General features: G+C 43.2%; 2 protein-coding genes across 3 annotated transcripts in view; one reads left to right on the forward strand and one right to left on the reverse strand.

The window, feature by feature from the left end:
- The window catches only part of tjap1 (tight junction associated protein 1 (peripheral)), a 64,311-nt gene extending 53,623 nt beyond the window's left edge, over positions 1-10,688 (reverse strand). Inside the window, exon 1 of the mRNA XM_076975569.1 lies at positions 10,483-10,688. The gene's annotated coding sequence lies outside the window, so the exon portion shown is untranslated. The remainder of the gene's footprint in view (positions 1-10,482) is intronic.
- Positions 1,058-14,359, forward strand: dlk2 (delta-like 2 homolog (Drosophila)). Of its 2 annotated transcripts, none has more exons than XM_076975571.1 (6): positions 1,058-2,862; positions 5,803-5,891; positions 10,104-10,179; positions 10,511-10,641; positions 10,731-10,875; positions 11,526-14,359. In XM_076975571.1, exons 1-6 carry the CDS (start codon positions 2,855-2,857, stop codon positions 12,367-12,369), a joined length of 1,293 nt encoding a protein of 430 aa, XP_076831686.1. In that variant the 5' UTR covers positions 1,058-2,854; the 3' UTR covers positions 12,370-14,359. The 2 variants fall into 2 exon arrangements, with proteins under 2 accessions (XP_076831686.1, XP_076831687.1); XM_076975572.1 differs by having other exon boundaries at positions 1,060-2,810.
- Positions 14,360-19,311: the final 4,952 nt, after the last annotated feature.

Raw genomic sequence — 19,311 nt, forward strand, 5'->3', positions numbered from 1 at the left:
CCAGCATTAACTTTAGTACACACCAACAATATACCAGCTCAATAAAAGTGTATGCATTTCCTGTTTGAGCTCATGGTAATAGGTTTAAATCTATAACAACATCCAAAGACGTACCTTGAAGAATACGTGTGATGGAAACAAACTGAGCTCTTGAGATGGACAGAGTTGTTCCAGTTTCTCAGCTGGTACAAAATGAGGGGCAGAAATTCATGCTTGGTGGAAATATGGACTCTGGCTTTCATATGACTCGCCGTTTGCCATATGTCCAACACTGAAGCAATATGTTTAGAGATCAAGGAAAGGAACCTATCCACACAGAATCAGCATCCATTCCTTGTTGCTATAGTAACAGTTACCATCATGGACACACAACTAGTGTTCTAGGGAGCTTGTCATAACGAGATTGCTGCATTGTTCACCCTTGTGAATGAGATGTGAGCAGTACAGAGGGGATGAGGTGTGTTTGCAAACCCTACAAAAATGCCATCTCTTGGATGGTGCTCTTATCATTTTGAGAAGCCAGTGTTTTCAATCACCGCGAATTGGGTTGAGCATTAATTGCAGGAGAGCTTTTAAAGTTGATCTTCTTTAAAAGGCTTGGTATGTCTCACATCCAGGTTTCTCTGCATGAACTGCCATACACCCACATAGTTTCCTGTTCGTGCCTCAGGTTGTGTGAGTTACAATACGGTAAAAGGGGAAGAGAATACATCTTCATTTGGAAACCGGAGATACTATTGTGGTAACAATGGACATGTGACAGGTGTGTGCAAATGACAGACTAAAGTAACAACCTCCCCCCCCTCCCAAACAAAAATAAACAAAAAAAAAGAAGAAGTTTAAATGTTTGGTAATATCATCTAAGAATAATAACACGTGTTGACCAGCTGTGAACATATATCACCACTCTTTATTACCCTGTGAAACTGCAGTCGTCAAACCTCTAGTTCAGTGAGTCAGTTCAGTGTTTATTTAGTACAATGTACATAAGGGATTGAAATGGCGAAGGAAGCTTCTCGCACGTGACTGAGAGACTTAGGGAAGACTTCCCGCCGTGCTGATAACGTCATGATGATAACGGTGAAGTACACGATAATGCTGGGAACGCACATTGTCCTGCAGCGCGAGGCGAATCAGGGCGCAATGCTAGGACACGCATGGCAGGAACCTGGGGGAGTAGTGAATGCTATCACGACGCCCCCATCTCGCCAGCTCCGTGTCTGTCTCTGTATCCACTAACGTGCATTGTTCACGAAGATTTGAAGCTACCAGACCAAAGAGACGGAGACAGACAGATAGCGATCACTCAGGGAAACTCGAGTCACTTAGTGCGGAGGACTTAAAATCTCGTTGCATTAAAGGTATTTAGGACATTCGTTGACTCAAGTGTTATAAGGGAGTGGTTGTTTTTAGGAAGGAATGCTTCAGGTGGTAGGCTAATATTAAAAAAGGTGGAGCACAGACAATTCTCAACAGAGAGCACAGCAGATCAAACACTATAATATTTCTACTGCCATTTTCGTTGTAATGAGGCAGCTGTAAGACAGCGAGACATAAACGTGCCCTTAAAGCGCTTGAACAGACACGCTATTATCTCCAAATGAGCAGCAGCCGAGCGTTCAAAACAAAGGAACGCGTGGAGAGGAGTAGCCAAACACTGTTCAGGAACGCACTTAAGCTAGAAGGAACCAAGTGGACAAAAGACCTTGAACCATCACAGTTAGTGGCGAGATAGAGATTGATGTGCATTATGGCGCGGACACACGGGCTGACAGGTGCTCCGCACACACAGTACAGGGGGCCATTTAAAGAAGAATGGTGAAAACGTTCTTTGGGAGCAAAGTTAATTGTGCTAATTTTAGACACGAGAACACTCCCAGGGGCGTGAGCTGCATGTTTGTGTCATAAATGGTTTGTGCGTCCTGTGTGGAAAACAGAAATGTAAAAAAAAAAAAACCGAACCGCTGTGAAAGAGTTTGAGGAGACAGTGTTAAACGCAGGTCCTCTGTGTCCAGGTACACCTCCACGTTTGGGGGCTCGTTCCTGTGCGTGTGTGTCTGTATGTATCCTCTTTCGTCAGACTGTGAACATGTAGGTGCCTGTTTTAAAACACTGCACAGGCTTGATATTGTTGAGATAATCCGGTGAAAAGCGATCCTCTCCACACTATCGCTGGCAGCGGAACGTGTGGGCACGTCAACAGCTTCGTCTGTCACTACAGCAACAGTGCATGGCTCTCATTATCACAATATTCTGAAACATTTCTAATACAACAGGAGCACCCAGCTAGTAGTTCACTGTCCAGACAGCAAAGATTACTTGGGTGGATACGATATGTGTAAAAATTCCGAAAAAATGAAAAACTCGAAAAGCGCGTCACGTTACGGATTGTGCGGTCTGTAGCATTAGTGGAAAAGGGGGCTGGGCTGAAATGAAGAAGTGGAAACGCGTGAGCTGCTCACGTCGTTGGGAACAGAACAGAGGTGTGTGCAGGATTGGAGCCTGTCTCTTTAAGAACTGGTCCTTGGGCAGGTTGCGGTGTTGAGCGGGGAGGTGGATCTTTATTCTGCCCGATTTCTCCCAACAAGCATTTCTATCAACAAACCCTGCCTCCACTACCAGCCTGCTCCCATGCCAGTGTGAACATACTTGACTGAGTAGTGTGTGTGTGTGTGTGTGTGTGTGTGTGTGTGTGTGTGCTCTCGGTGTTGCGAACTGTGTGTTTGTGCGAGCGTGCTCCTGTCTCCGCGTGGCACCATCACCTGAGGTCATCATCCTCCTGCACTTCGGAGTCAACTATTCCAGTCCAGGTGTGTAACATACAGAGCCTCTCAGAGTCTGGAGTCTATGTAGCATGCTTTGGTATGTACTGACCAGCAACTTGTATTTATTTCTATAATGTTTTACGAGCATTATGTTGAGATCAACTAGGTAATAATCAATTCCGACATGCACTATACTCCCGTGGTGACTGGCTTGTTTTCGTATGAGTAGTATCTTTTTGCATGCATGTGTTATATAATTGATTTTCAAGATACATCATTTGGTTACAGACTTTTGCAATGAGTGCAATGAGCATTCTTTAGCGTTAATTACTCAGAAATCCATGCCAGTAATGGAAAATTGTTTCCAACCTGTAGAAAGAAATATGATTGAACCAAATATCAGTAAGGAAGCTTCACTCTGGAACATTTCATAGTTTCAAAGTCGTGTACAGGCCTGACTTGAACTGGTCAGTGGATACTCTGCCTCACAATTAGCACTCAACGCTGTAGCCTGGAGAGAATTAGACAACACTGAGCTGAACCTATTTTTCAAGCTGCTCTTTTTTTTTCAATGGACTTTTATTTTGTAGAGGAGCGTGAGCTTGAGTGTAGACTGTCAGACAGAGCTGCGAAAGGATAAAAAAAAAACTCTTTGCCAAAAATACCAGCTCTTTCTATTCACACCTTGACTGTTTCCTGCCTGCTTTCGACTCTTAACTGTCAACATGAACTTTTAGTGCTACATTACGTGTGCATGCCTGCATCAGAGTTATTAAGAAGGCAGGTTGAAGACGTTTCCTAAAGCAGTGTTAGCATGTCTTTTACGCCACAGCGCTATCAGACACATTTGCTGAAATATAATCGAACTCTGAGGAAATGTGTCACCGCAGTAAATATAGAATTATAAAGATACGAATACAAATATACAGACACGGACGTTCTATGTGGTAAAGCAGGTTGGTGGGTTTGTTTAGTCCTACATTAAGGGTGCGCTAACATCTAACGAGCTGAGGCCCATCAAAACTCTCCACCTGCTAATGGGCGTTTGGTGGTCCCAGCTGCACGATTAACACAGAACGCAGAGAGGTGAAATCCCCACTTGGCCTCTCAACAGCTTTAACAATGAAAAATGTGACAGACAGTCAAAACAGATACTCTCACGTCTTTTCCAGCATGTTGTTAATTAGCTCGGGCTCATTACAGGTGGCTAAAAACGGCACCTGTTTAAATCAGTGGCAGATTCATTCAGCTGTGAGGTAAAAAGGAGCTGAAAAACAGAGTCGGAGTGTTTCGAGTGCCAGGTATAGAGGGCAGAAAGTCTACCTGGTAATCGTTGTGGCATCTGTAGCGTTAAGAACAATGGAGAGTAATTATCTAATTTGATGTGGGACAAAGCCTCTGGTTATGGACTCAAATCTCCTATCAGGTTTCACATTCAAAGCATTTCATTAGCGTGCTCTCATTAGTAGCTCTAGTAATTTAGCAGGGGAACATCCAAACCTGGCAGATGGAGATCACTGGTCAAGGCTTGCACAGGAACCCCACAATCTTTAAATGGAAGCTGAGAGATTGCTGGAAAGAACAGGAAGGTTTCCAAGAGCCGAGAGCGTTCTTAGAAGAAAATAAACCCAACCCAAAACAGAGCCTCTCGTTCTCTATCTATTCCAAGGGCTACAAAGAATAACTTGCCATGTATCTGAGTTGTAAGAGTTCTACAATCCTCTGGATAAGTAATTAAGAACTGACCATCTGCAAAGAATGAGATATCAAAAATGTTACTTCATTTACTGTGACACAGTTGGTAATCTTAAATAACGTTGTTCCTCCTGGTTAAGACATACAAATTGCAGATTGAATGACACTGAAACAACAGCTTTAAAAATGCAATGCACAATGGTGCAAAAACTGCGTATAGGTAACCAGTGATTATAGGAAGCTTCCTGTGTCTGTAGTCATGTAAAAAAGCAAACAAGGTGGGGAGTGAGTGATGTGGTCTTGTTGTTAATGTCCACCATGAAAGATTTACATAGTTGTTTAAATTATTAAGAGAGTGTCTACTAGCTGTTCCATGGTCAGGTTTCGACTGTTTGATGTACAATGGGTCAGTGAGATCAGTGAGTGGAAAACAGCACTTGACAAACATTTACCGGTCTTGCGGATGGAGGTGTAAGCGCTCTTTCCTGTCGATGATTATTGCGGCCAGACGTGGAAGCATTTTTCAAAGACGTTCTTATCTCATTAAGAGCACAACGCAGCTACGAACGTGCCATAAGAGAACCTTGGTGCTCTGGGGTGGGTTTCCCGAAACGTTCGTAGCGCTAAGTACTTCTTAACCTCGTAGGTTTCATACGAGGTTACGAAGTACTTAGCGCTACGAACGTTTCGGGAAACCCACCCCTGTTTTGTATATTTGCAATCACAATGTAAAACTATCCTTGTGGGAACATTTCATGATACATGGACCAAAAGAAATGACCCAAAATGATTTGGAATCAAATCTTCTCAGTTCACTGCTAGATGTTATAAATTTCCCATTTTGTGGAAACAAGGTTTGCTTATGACAGCTGCAATATGAAAAACTTATAATCTAAAATTTGCCCAAAGGCACATGCACAAATAAGTATTTCTTGTCTCAACTGTTGTTATTAAATTTTTGGGAAGCCTGCTGGTTCTTGGTATTTTTTCTGGGCTGCGTGAGCAAATATAGCAGGGACTGCGCTATTTCCCCTGCCACACAGCTGAGTAGGTTCATTAGAAGCTCTGAAAAGACCAAATCTCATGGTGAAATACCCTTCTGTGTTACTTAGAAATGACATTCACTGAAAACAGCAATCAACAAATGGTCATCACAACTTTTTTACCACCTCCTTTAGACAAATCAAATATAGTCTCCTGCTGTGACAACACAGCCACTTTTTTGACTCACCTCTACTGAAAAAAAGGTCTCCTTAGTAGTAAATCTAAAATCCTAAGATGTTTGAAAAGGTTTACACTGCATTTCCCTAAATACTAATGAGAGGTTCTCGTTCTCTTTCAGGTTGCCCCGCGCCATGACGCAGAGACTTCCTCTCACTTTACTGCTCTGGAGTAGCTGGGCTCTGCTTATCACCAACTGTGAAGGCCAAGGTAAACATCTCTTTATAACTATGAAAGCACTTCAAAGAATGACATGTGCTGCAAACGTATCCAAATACCGAAACTATGAAATATGCATAGTCCTGGTGAAATGAGTTATGTGACATGTATGTGACTGTAGGACTGCCCTCCTGTTGGAGTCCAAATGAGTATCCGTGTATTTGTCACGAACGGCTTAAATAAGATCCAGGGACACACCCCCTCAAAGTATTAATTGCTCTAGTCTTCTAACGACAACTTCGCTGTGACCTACTCCCGATGTACAGCTTTTCATGAAGAGTTGAGCTGGGTGGGTGGTGGATTTAAGGTGATGGAGGGTTGGGGTCGGGGGTGTGGGTGGGGGTGGTGGTGTTGGGAGGGAGGGGGGGGCTCCCTCATGGCTGACACATCTGAGAATTCAGCTGTGAAATTCCTGTCTGCTCAGAGAATGTTATTAATCTGTGCCCTGGTCATTAGGGTGACAGGCCAAGATATGGTACACTGTGCCTGGAGGTGTGTGACCCACGTGTCAGGGGGCAGAGGTCAAGCTACGAGGCCCCTAGCACACTGCCTCTGGAAAGCCCTGACAGATTTGGGGTAATTGCAGTAACCCACGCACCTCCCAGGCTAAACAGCGCAGGAGAGTTTGAGCTAGGGGATAACTGGCAGATCCGTGCTATGCCGCCCTGGCAAATTGTTTTTCTTGTGGCGCAAACAGCTGATCAGATACTGATCCTCACTTTCACAGGGATCTGGTTATGACTCCCTCAGCCTCTTTACATGTTAAGCATCCGTGCTTTTCCTTCTACTGGACCCGTGCCCAAAGCCTAAACACACGCCCACACACACGCCGAGGCGTGCTGTGGGGGGGGGGGGGGGGGGGGGGGGGGGTGGGGGGAGGCGTGCAGCCCGTCCGGGGATCAAAATGGTGGAAACCAAACCTGCGTGTTTCACTGGCACCAGTGTGCTGGCCACAGCCACGGGGGGCTGCAGGAGATCCGGGGTTGGATTTCATGGCCAGAGTAAATTTAGCTCACTGTGGTTTGAACATGAGGCCTACTGACTACGTCTGCTGAGTGACGTCTCCCCAGAGGTGATCGGGTGAGACTGCATCCCTGGGACCCCAAAAAGAAGACGGAGAAGGGAGGGAGGAGAGAGAGAGAGAGAGAGAGAGAGAGAGAGCAAGAAAGTCACAGCACCTGTTCCTCTGTTATAATAAGCACTCTCGAAGCACTCGGTTCCAACAAGAGACACTGGGTTTCCCATGATTCCTCTAAAACATACTAACAATTGAAATAATTGCTATGGCTTATGTGGGAACACACATCATTACAGGACAAATTTGAATCACAGTAGGTTACATTTTATAGTGTAACACGTCCAAACATCCAGTTTTCCCATTGTCCAGACTCACGGAGTAAGAGAGTCCAAGGGAAAAGACTGAAGGACTCTTGGTATTTCTCCATCCAGTCCCTTTGGCAACTGGCTAGTTATTGTTCCATAGTTGTAGTGGAGCTCACTTGTTCCGAGGCCACAATAGGACAAGGCCTGGATAGTCTCCTTGCTTCAACTCATCTCTTGTGTGAGCTGTCCTGCTGGAATAGAAAGCAGGCGTAGAAGCGTCCAGGACTGGCCCATTGACAAAAGACATCTGCACCACATATTCTATCTCTATTCTGATTCTACGTTCAAAATGTACCAAATTCATTTGTAATCCTATCACCTGGTTTTATGAAGTCCACATAAAAATGCATAGAATTTTTCTTTTTAGGGATATAAAACAACAGAACCACCATGACCATTCAGTAAATCCTGTGCACGGGCTGTTCGATTCTTAAATGGTACCCGATCTCCGTTTAGAACTAATCCACAGCTTTCCCAGCTGTCTGTGTCCAAGAGATTACTCTTCCTATTGTTGCTCTGGATTGTTCCAACACTCTCAGATAACAGTTAGTACTTTTCAGCTGTTGCGGTGAGGGTGCAGAAAAGCCAGGCATGCATTGTTCAAAGTTCACTATGCTCCCACGAATACAGGTTTAAATGGAAAATGCCTCCCATACCAAACCCCTGTGAACGAGTGTGAGCTTACACACCAGTGGAATGGCATCATGTCTCATACCAACGCTCATATTGACACAGAAATAGCCACAATACCCAAGAATTCGGTTGGGGATGAAATGACGTTCCACCTGACAATAATGACCCCATTATGCTATTATGACAGAACAAATGCTTTTGTCCTACACGGTAATCGTGAGCAAACCTAAAACCGTAGAGATGTTAGGTGTTAGGTTTACTCCCTGGCATCTGTATAGACAATCAATTGACACGCAATACCAACTACAGCACACGCTTCCTGGATATGGTCATTCCGTGCACAGGGCAGAAATTTACTATGCTTGTATGACATGTTATGTAACAAGCTCTCAGTACACTGGCAGACTAGAGGAGGCGGAGCTATTCTGGCCCGGCGGAAGGGGGTGGGGGGAGGGGCTAAGCGCTGGTGAATTCCAGTGATGTTGAGACAGAGCTTGTACAGGTGGCAGCTTGAAGACATTCCTGTCCTACCACAGCACACGCACCCCTCGTGCCCATCACCGCACACACACACACACACACACACACACACACACACACACACACACACACACACACACACACACGGTGGAATTCGTTTAAACCAGCCCAAAGCTGAAACCAGGAATCGCAGGTTTCTAAGGTGAATTGTTTAATGTAATTTTGATAATGAATGGAATTTTACATATATTTTTTAATAGTAATTTTAGACAAAATGTGGACAAATATCAGGTTAACATATCAGCATCCATGACACAGTCTGAGTTGTTTTCTGAGCAGTAACAGTTGTTACTGTTGTTAAGTCCGCAATCAGACTGTATAAAATGCAACCTATTAATTCTCTGTTGATGTAATCCTGGGGTGGCTGTAATTATGAGCTTCCAACTGGGAAAATCCATTCAGGTGTCACTCTAATTTACAACTACAATTGAGCTGTGACGTATTATCGACGAACCTCCTCCTACTACAGGCCAACTCCAAACTGTGTGAGAACCTTGATGGATGCAAATCCTGCTTTTGGGTTTCTCCTGCGTATTAACTGTTCACTCCTAACGTACCTCTCCTAGCAGGGAAACTCCCCTAAAGGCACATTTTTGGAGCTCTGCTCCAAATGATTGTCATAACCCACCCTCTCTTTTTTCTTCCAGTAGCTCTTGAAACCAAGTCTCAACTACAGCTTCAACAGCCCCAGTTGTCCTATCACACATACTGTTCAACACAACAAGCAAGATGATTAAAAAAGAAAAAAAAAAAAAGTCCTAATTTTTAAAGACACTTCACACTGATGTCTGGCACATAAATATTCCCTTGTGTAAGAAGTAGCTAGCATCTGCAAATGTATGTGCGTACAGAAGAGGGCTTACATAACGTCAGCAGATACAGTTTAGGGGTGCAGGCAGCTCTGTGCGTGTAGACCTCAGTTATGTTTGGTTTAATTCTCCCAGCAGCTCCATATTCTAAGAGTTTTGCCGTCAGTGTTTCATACAGGCTATTAAACTGAGCTTTGTCCACTAGATGCTACAGTACTGTATCTTACTAACACTCACAAAGTAGGCATTAAAATCAAGGGAAAACTAAACTAATTAGTGGTTTGTGTCCTCCACGAGCCTTCCAAGTATCTCTCAGTGGTAGCTTGTCAAAACAAATTAACTACCCGGCAGACCACAGCTGTCTCAGCACGCAGCCCCGTAGTTGGCCAGCTGTTGCCTTGCTGCAGAGACACTAGGCTGCACAAGCTGCTGAAAGCAACACCACACACACACACACACGCACGCACGCACGCACACACACACACACACACACACACACACACACACACACACACTACCCTGTAGCATGAGCGCAATTACTATAGCCTATACACTGAATTATTAGGAGCTTTCTAACTTAATTTTGATCCATTCCTCATATGCTTCGTTGTTTGTATGAAAGATGCATGACCTTGCTCGACCACCTGAGCTAATCGTGAAGAATATGAAGAATGAATCTCGATTTGTCTGTAAAGGTGTTAATAACATCTGTATAATAAAACGTATAAATGGAAAATACGTTACAGTTCACGCGAATAAAGGCTGAATGCGAACGTTTGTTCAATCGCTGACTGCTGAATGACTTTTGACTGAACACAGCCCGTTTCTCCGTTCTTAGATGCGCTTCCAACACCTGCTGTGAACTGCACGTGCGAACTTGGCCACGGGAAGTGTGCAGAAAATGGCGAATGCAGGTACGTGATATTTGCTACATTATATTTGTGTTCGCAACAGCACCCTGCCATGGACAACTGAATACTCGTGCGGGCTGTAATATGGTACCATAACTAACATTTTAGATCGACAAACATTCGTCGTAGTGTTTCACCTCGCGTCGTTTCAACCCGAGACGTTCGGCGAGCGCGCGCGGCTCTTGCGACCTCGTGCGTCCGTCACGCGCTACTTGGGTTATTAAAGCTTTCCCCTCGCTGCAGTTCTTTTACACGTTTTGATTAGGATGCAGATTAAAAAAAACACAAAACAATGTTGAGTCTGACCTCTGAGGTTGTTGTGTGTGATCGGCAGGTGTGATCCGGGATGGGAAGGACCTTTCTGCGACGGTTGCGTCCGGATGCCAGGCTGCGTCCACGGCTCGTGCCACCAGCCCTGGCAGTGCATTTGTGAGGAGGGCTGGGTGGGGCGCTTCTGCAACAGAGGTACCAAACCCACCATCACTGCACCCCAAAAGACTCCCCAAAAGTGTGGTGCATCCAGTCATTCATACGATTTATTCGTTTGTATCTAGACGTGCACGTGTGCGAGAAAGAGGAACCGTGTGAGAACGGGGCCACCTGTTCCTTAAACGAGGCAGGGGAGTACAACTGTTTGTGTCCTGGAGGCTTTCATGGGAAACACTGTGAGTTTAAGACCGGGCCGTGTCATAAAATCAAGTGAGTGTTACTACTTTTAAGAACGTAAAAAGGAGAGAATCCATACGTTATTCTAACAAATGAGATGATGGTGATTTATTAGCAAAAGCCTAATTCACCACCATAATTTCCAAATATATCTTGACGTGTAATAAATTATTATAAATGAATATCCTCCGCATTTGAAGCTTCTCATTGAAATGTTTTTCCTTTGTTTCTACTGTTTGGATGCATCACTGAAGCAGTAGATATGCTAATAATCTCTGGCACCAGCTCTGTAACAGCCTGGTCAATTCGCTGCCTCTGGAGAGCAATCATGTAATTCAATGGGCTCATTACTGGGCCTGTAAGAACTCGCTAATGCTAACAGATTGCGGCCTGCCTCGTAGCGCTCTTCCCAAGTGGTTTCCAGGGAAACCACATACTCAGAGAATGGACATTGTGTAGTACTGGAAGCAACATTTTCATATTAAAAATGGCAGGCAATTGATGAGCATAAAACATGCTCCAATGAAAAAAACTATCTCAACATCTCATGAGTCAAAGTTAAAAAGATCATATAAGCTGCTGCTACTTTTCCAGTATTGTTGACATAGGTTGTGGATATATATCAAGATCTCCAAATAAACGGGCTTGTTTTGTGATGATGTGATGTCCCTGACGTCCCCCAGGTCCCCTTGTAAGAACGGTGGCCTGTGTGAGGACCTGCGTGGGTTTGCGCCCGAGCTGTCCTGCCGGTGCCTGGTTGGCTTCACGGGACCTCGCTGCGAGACCAACATGGACGACTGCCTGATGCGCCCCTGTGCCAATGGGGCCACGTGTCTGGACGGAGTGAACCGCTTTTCATGTCTTTGCCCCGCGGGCTTCACGGGCCGATTCTGCACCATCAACCTGGACGACTGTGCCAGTCAGCCCTGCCTCAATGGGGGCCGCTGCATAGACCAGGTCAGCAACTTTTACTGCTTGTGTCCACCCGGCTACACTGGTCGAACTTGTGAGGTACCGCTAAGTGGCGGGGCTAAGGAATCCCAAACCCAAGCCCCACACAGGGGGTCCTTTGACTGGGGAGGAGGAGAAGGAGGAGGAGGTGGTGGTGGTGGTGGCCCAGTCAGGGTTACTCAGAACAAACCCAACACTTCCACCTCAGGAAACCACTATCGTGGGGTTACAAGTAGCGGGGGTGATAGCCGCCTGCTTAAAATCTCTGTAAAGGAGGTGGTCACTCAGAGCGGGACGACAGGACTCTCGGAGGAACAGCTCATAACCCTGCTGGTGCTCGGGGGCATGACTCTGGCTGTGGTGGCACTTACAGCCGGGCTGGTTCTGCGTGGACACTGGCAGGACTCGTGTGTGTGCAGCCACTGCAGGACACCGTCTCAGCAGCACCCGTTCCAGCGATGTCCCGCACAGGAGCGACATCCCGTCCCCACCGATCAGGACTGCAAGATCAGCTTCCTGCACGCCACCGCGGCACCAGAGCTGGAGAAGAAGAGACTAAACACGGAGGTCATATGAAGCCACGCCCTTTCGCACGAGTGCCAGGATTAAAGGGAAAGAGCTCACAGTGAAAATGAAGTATCGTGCTTCGGCTCGTTTGACTTAAATCACCGGCCGTGTGGGCTGTCACTCAAGGGGCAGACCAGACACTGCACATAAACTGGAAGGATTAGGTGCACCCCTTGAGGGACGTTCAAGAAGCACTCCTCAGGACGAAGAACGGCGCGTTAGGGTGAGCATCACGGACTACGTCACGCCAGGACTGGAGCGTGAAGCACTGACGGAGTGTTACGACAAATGTGTGTAGAAACACAAAAACTCTAGAAACTTCTTATGAGGAACATCCTCAAACCCACTTGAGACTGTTGCCAAGCAGCACTGTACTGTACAATTCACCTTTGGACAAAAGAACTTTGCTTTTCAAACCATATTATTAAGTCAACCTAAACTCTGATATGTATGCCACAGATTTGAGTAAAAAGGTACGTAGTTAGTAGAACGTTTTCAGTCTTTAAAATGTTGAATTTGTGCACTTGGATACAGTTGCCATGTAAACGATAAGAAAATATTTGTGATGGTCTATATTTGTGACTTTTGTACAAATGTTGGAAGATTTATTTTCTTTGTCACTGTGTTAATTTGTTATTTAGTACCACTCTATAGATAACAGCACCGAAAAGATTTTAGTATACTCACTGAAAGACAGTAAACAGTTTAATTTATTGCAGTAATTTATTGGTGTAATGTGTACTTGAGCTTTGCAATGTGTATTTTTGATACTGAGTTAAGCTTATTAAACTGTAACTTTAGAAATAAATTCTCTTGCAAAAATTAAAATCTTAGAGAAATAACACATGTAGATAGTCCATGTTGTGGTGGAACACACGCCTTTGTTTGAGCTACTTGGTGGAATCCGTAATGCCACTTGAATGTAATTCATGGGTTTGTAAACATTTAAAGTACTTGGTTTTATTCCTGAAAAAATAATTACATAATTGCCTTTTCATGAGAAACATTTAATAAGTAATAATAATTTCTCTTCTTTGTTACCACCATCATGATGGTTATAGGTCGACTAATAAATTAAGAATTATATGGTCTTAAATACATAAAGAGCTTAAATAAGGTTATAAATAAGAGGAGGATCTTAAATCCAGCAAAAAAGTTTTTAAGGAAAATAAGTTTCTCTGATTTTGAATGTAAAATTTATGCTCTTTTCTCAGTCATTTCTCATTGTCATTGAAAAGTAATTTATTGCTAAATGCTTAATGATTTACTGAAAATTACAGATTACAGCAAATATCTTTTCACTGCAGGACATCAGTGGCTGTGCTGTAGTTGCTACTTACTACGTAGCCATCAGTTAAAACCACTGAAAACGCACAAGTCAACAAAACACAAAAGGTTCTCACCACACGCAGCTTTTCTACATGAGGATGTGTGGTATTTTCTCACCATCAACATTCCTTCAGTCCTCGATTTTGCCTAAGCACATCTGGCACAGAATGAATCACCTGGTTCCTGCCTAACACTGTTTATTGGACATAGGAAGTAGAGAAACAAACCCAGAAATGGAAAACGGAAAATGGAGTCAGTCTACATATTCTGGTAGCAAGACCATCAGCTGATATGGTATCACAGTGGAGGAGCTGTCATGTGGGCATAACCTCAATCATTACGTTTCTATGATGACATCGTGCTTATATAGGTTGAGAACTATAGGCCATGATAATAACCAGTGTAGATTAATACAAGAACAGGACAACTTAGACTACCTAATGCAGTGGTTTTCATCAATGCAAACTTCACCAAAGCAAACCTCAAAATCTTAATAATTTCTGCGTGTTTTTCTTCATTTGAATGACACACAGAAAAGTGTTTTTTTTTCTGAATTTTACATGAAAATGCATCCACCTACATTTATTGATATTTGATTTATAAAGATATTGTTTATTATACTGCAGTGGGAAATAGATTGTTGATTTATGTCAATAAACACATTGCTTTGTTTTGCTTGTTTTTATTTTGTCATGTGTATCAAGTTTTCTGTTTAGTGATATCATTAGGGTTCACACACGTAGTGTGGGAAACCTATTGTAATTGTCGGGTTTTTTCTTTCTTATTATTATTATTAGGGTTCACACACGTAGTGTGGGAAACCTATTGTAATTGCTCGAATTTTTCTTTTTTCTTCTTATTAGGGTTCACACACACAGTGTGGGAACCCTATTGTAATTGCTGGTATTTTTCTTATTTTTCTTCTTATTCTTTTGCCCATTTTTTGACATAAAATGCATCGTGCAGCCTAGACCGTAATGCCTAGAAAACCCAATCTTGGCAAAAAGGTTCAGTTAACTCCAAGGACCAGATTCCCATACAGGGACCCAAATTGGCCTGATGGTGGCGCTATAGCAGAGCATATTGACTTTTTGTCCATATCTCCTACACCGTAGGTCCTAGAACCAAAATTCCAGTTCCTATGCATTCCTTGACTAAATTCAATAGGACAATTAATATACAACCATTAAGCTCCGCCCACTTAGATTTTGAGTTAATTTGCATAATGTGCAAAATCACACACATCTTTGAGCGCGAACTAGTCCCTGGATTTTTCACATACATGCACATATGTGGTATCAAAACGTTCAGAAGAGTCTGAACTTTAAAATGTATCCAACAAAAATGCTAATTTCTTCACTGCCTAGTCAGTATAAGCCAATCAAATGAGGGGGCGTAAATTCAATAGTAAATTTTGCACATATGGAGCTCTAACTTAAGAAAACTTGAATGTAATGAGATGGCACTTCACAGACAGCTTCCGTGTGAGGGTCTGGGGCAGCTCGCAGAGGTTGCCATACCTCACCTGCTAGGGGGCGCTATAACATGCAAAAATTTGCCCCATGCACTCAGATTGGCCGATTCACATGAAACTTGGCAGACATCATCTATGGGCCTCTGGAAACCAGGTCCTAAAGCAGACATGCCATACTTCCAAAATGGCTGACGTAATCGGCCAATCAGTGATCGGCATGCGTTTGACAGGCTTACCATTGGTCGATCTGCACGAAACCTCTTGGGTGTGGACAAGTGCACGCCCCCTATGACATAATCCAGCCAGGTGTCGATTGGCCACTGGGGGGCGCTATTGCAAAAAAAGCAAGTGTATCCCCTACATAATTCCACTTGGGAACATGCAATTGGACTCTTTTGATTCCTTGCAGTAGTGCGAACAACTTTCCCATTACATGTCCTATTTAAAAATGCACAGTTTATTTACAGTTAATAATAGTTTGAAATCATCACTTTTCATACTGCTCCTAGGATTTTCATACTATCATGTCAAGCAAAGTCTTATAATACTCTACAGAGTGTGAAATCAAAAAACAATCCAAAGATTTTGGATTTGAGGACACTTATACCTGCTAAATATTTTTTTAATGGACTGCATCGATACATATAATATTCATATTCTTAAAGCTCTTTCATATTTTATCCAATTCTGACCAAAATGCACAAGCCCATTCAGAATCCCATCCTGAACAAATTTGTCAAGTTTCATCTAAATCGGTTATCGTATGGCTCTACAGTGCAGTATTATATACAATGCATAAGAATGCATGTAAAGTCCCTCTGTCACCTTCTCCTTCTCACACGCACGCAAGCTGAAACTCACACTCTCAGTCTCTCTCACACTCTCACCCACATTCCCCCTCCCATCTCTGTGCCCTAAGTAAACATTGCTCTGGCTACCTAGATCTCTCTGTGTCTATTAACCAGGCACACACACATACAGGCACAAGCAGGCCTTCCTATAGCATTCACAATGACACTTCCCTAGCCATACCCACCCATATCTCAGTGACTAACACATGCTCATACAAACTGATATTTGGCTTCTTTTTTGTCTCTCTCTCTCACACAAACACACAGACACACACACCTTTATACCTATATGTATGTATAGTTTCTATGTATACTTATGTATGTATTAGTATATGTTGTCATAGTTTCAGTACATACACTACCACACACACACACACACACACTTCTACCTAAATGTATGTATAGTTTGTATGCATATCTGTCCAGTCATAACAGTCATGTCAGTCCAGTCATGTCAGTCATTTCAGTCCAGTCATATCAGTCATGTCAGTTCAGTCATGTCAGACATAAGTCATGTCAGTCATATCAGTCATGTCATTACAGTGATGCCAGTCATGTCACTCATTCCAGTTATGTCAGTCATATCAGTCATATTACTTTTGTTCATCATGCCAGTGATGTCATTTCAGTCATGCCAGTCATATCAGTTATGTCAGTCATGCCAGTCATGTCAGTCATGTTATGGCAGGCTTTGCAGACTACATTCATACTTTGAATACACAGGCAGTCATGTTAGGTGTGCAAGGTGTGCAAGGAGTGAATTAACAAAGCATAGTCTCTGGCACCCTCAATCTCTCTCTGTCTGTAATATACAGGCCCAATCATGTATAGACACATTCAGGCCTTCCTATATTGTTCACATAGATGCAGCCCTAGCCAGATGTGCTATTTCTGTGTCTCCCTTTCTGACACACGCAGATGTCATCACACACTATCTGTAGAGCACACACTGGCCAAACCCAAACAGCTTCTTTTCACTTTTAGGTCTAAAGGACCTTTTGGGCTTCCTTTTGCCTATTGAGGCCAAAATATGCCTATTTGTGTGTGAACCCGCCAATCGCCGCTTGCGGCTATATTTATTATTATTTTTCTCCGCATAAAACGCATACTGCAGCCTAGACCGTAAGGCCCAGAGACACCAAACTTGGCAGAATGGTGTAGTCTCTTTGCGAGACCGTGCTAAAGTACAGAGACCCACATTGGCCTGATGGTGGCGCTATAGCGCACCATTTTGCGTTTTGGTCCATATCTCCCAAACCGTAGGGCCTAGAAACAAAATTCCACTTCTGATGGATTCCTTGGTTCAAGCCAAACAAAAAAGCCTCAAGAACCATTAAGCTCCGCCTACTTAGATTTTTTGCTAATTTGCATAATATGCAAAACCTACTTTTTTATACTAGTCCCTGGTTTTTCATCCGATCACCACAAGTTTGGTATCAAAATGTTCAGAAGAATCTCATTATCAATATTCCTGGAAAAAATTTTGACATTTGCATACAGTGTCGTTGTGACATGTCAATCAATAGCTCTGGGGCGTGGCCAAATTTACTTAAACAGCTATATCTCAGCAACGCTTTGACGGATCTTCATAAAATTTTAACAGTTGTTAGGGCACATGACTCCGAGGTCATAGGTCAAAGCTGGCCACGATTGTCCAATAGGGGGCGCTATAACATGGGAAAAACTGTTTCTCAGAAACCATTTGTCACATCAAGCCAAAACTTTACAGGCATCATCAGGGGCACAAGTGATATCAAGACACACAATGATGACATCATCACTCAAAAAACATGGCCGCCATGAGCCAATTAATTTTTATTTGAATTAATTGGCCATTTGACAGACTTACCATTGGCCAATCAACATGAAACCTCACCACTGTGCATATCTCAGGACTATGTGTCATGCTGTGCAGTTTTAAAACATTTGGCCACTAGGTGGCGCTATTTGTGAAAATCATGCATAACTCCTCCAAGTTTTCACTTAGGAACATGCAACTTGTTTCTTTTTATTCCTTGCAGTAGACCTGACAACTTTGCAATTACAAGTCCTATTAAAAAATGCATACTTTTGTCACATTCATCAATTGTTTGAAAATAGCTCTTTAAGAACTAGTCCTAGGAATTTGATCCAATGATGGCAAAAATGGCATAGGCATAATCTGTAGACACTGTAGTTAACTACATATGGAAAAAATGTTGCATTTTTATTTGTCTGATTGGTCAATTTTTCCATTATATCCTTCTGGCCATGCCATAAATGACCTTTATTGCTATAACTCATAAACCATGTAAGTGATCAACTCCCAATTTGAAAGGCTTTTATACACTGAGGTCCCTGTGAAGTATGCCAAGTTTGGTTCAAATTGGCCTGTCGGAGGCGCTACAGTACCCAAAAACCTGAGAAATCATAAAAACTCACGCAGCAATCTTGTTATGCAGAATACAGACAAGTAATGGGGCTTGTATGATTCAGATCAATGAGGTCTATAACATTGCAATTACATCTCATAACAAAAAGTGCACTGCCTGACCAGAAATGAACCTTTTAATTCACCAAAATGTCATTGCATTACTGAGATTAATGAGATATCAGTATGATAGTACTTGGGCTCCATCTAGTGGCCAAACACCGGAACTGACTGAAAACTATTTCTCACATGAAACACCACACAAACACACACAAAGCTGATCTCAGCATGTGATTTAGTTCTGTGATCTGAATAATTTTGCCAATACACATTATTTTGATCCTTTTGGGCCTTTAGTGCCCCAATTGAACCTTTTTTTGCACATTGATTTATTTGTGCATTTTTTCCACTCAAACAGCTTCTTTTCACATTTTGGGGTCTAAAGGACCTTTTGGGCCTCTGCCTATTGAGGCCAAGAAGCCTATTCGTGTGTGAACCCGCCAATTGCCGCTTGCGGCTATATTTATTATTATTTTTCTCCGCATAAAACGCATACTGCAGCCTAGACCGTAAGGCCCAGAGACACCAAACTTGGCAGAATGGTGTAGTCTCTTTGCGAGACCGTGCTAAAGCACAGAGACCCACATTGGCCTGATGGTGGCGCTATAGCGCACCATTTTGCGTTTTGGTCCATATCTCCCAAACCGTAGGGCCTAGAAACAAAATTCCACTTCTGATGGATTCCTTGGCTCAAGCCAAACAAAAAAGCCTCAAGAACCATTAAGCTCCGCCTACTTAGATTTTTTGCTAATTTGCATAATATGCAAAACCTACTTTTTTATACTAGTCCCTGGTTTTTTATCGGATCACCACAACCTTGGTGTCAA

This window comes from Brachyhypopomus gauderio, chromosome 15 (assembly GCF_052324685.1).
Source record: "Brachyhypopomus gauderio isolate BG-103 chromosome 15, BGAUD_0.2, whole genome shotgun sequence".
Lineage (NCBI taxonomy): Eukaryota > Metazoa > Chordata > Actinopteri > Gymnotiformes > Hypopomidae > Brachyhypopomus > Brachyhypopomus gauderio.

Coding starts and splice junctions, on each gene's coding strand:
- dlk2 (XM_076975571.1), top strand. Junction 5,892..10,103: donor CACCAACTGTGAAGGCCAAG/GTAAACATCTCT, acceptor CTCCGTTCTTAG/ATGCGCTTCCAACACCTGCT. Junction 10,642..10,730: donor GGGGCGCTTCTGCAACAGAG/GTACCAAACCCA, acceptor GTTTGTATCTAG/ACGTGCACGTGTGCGAGAAA.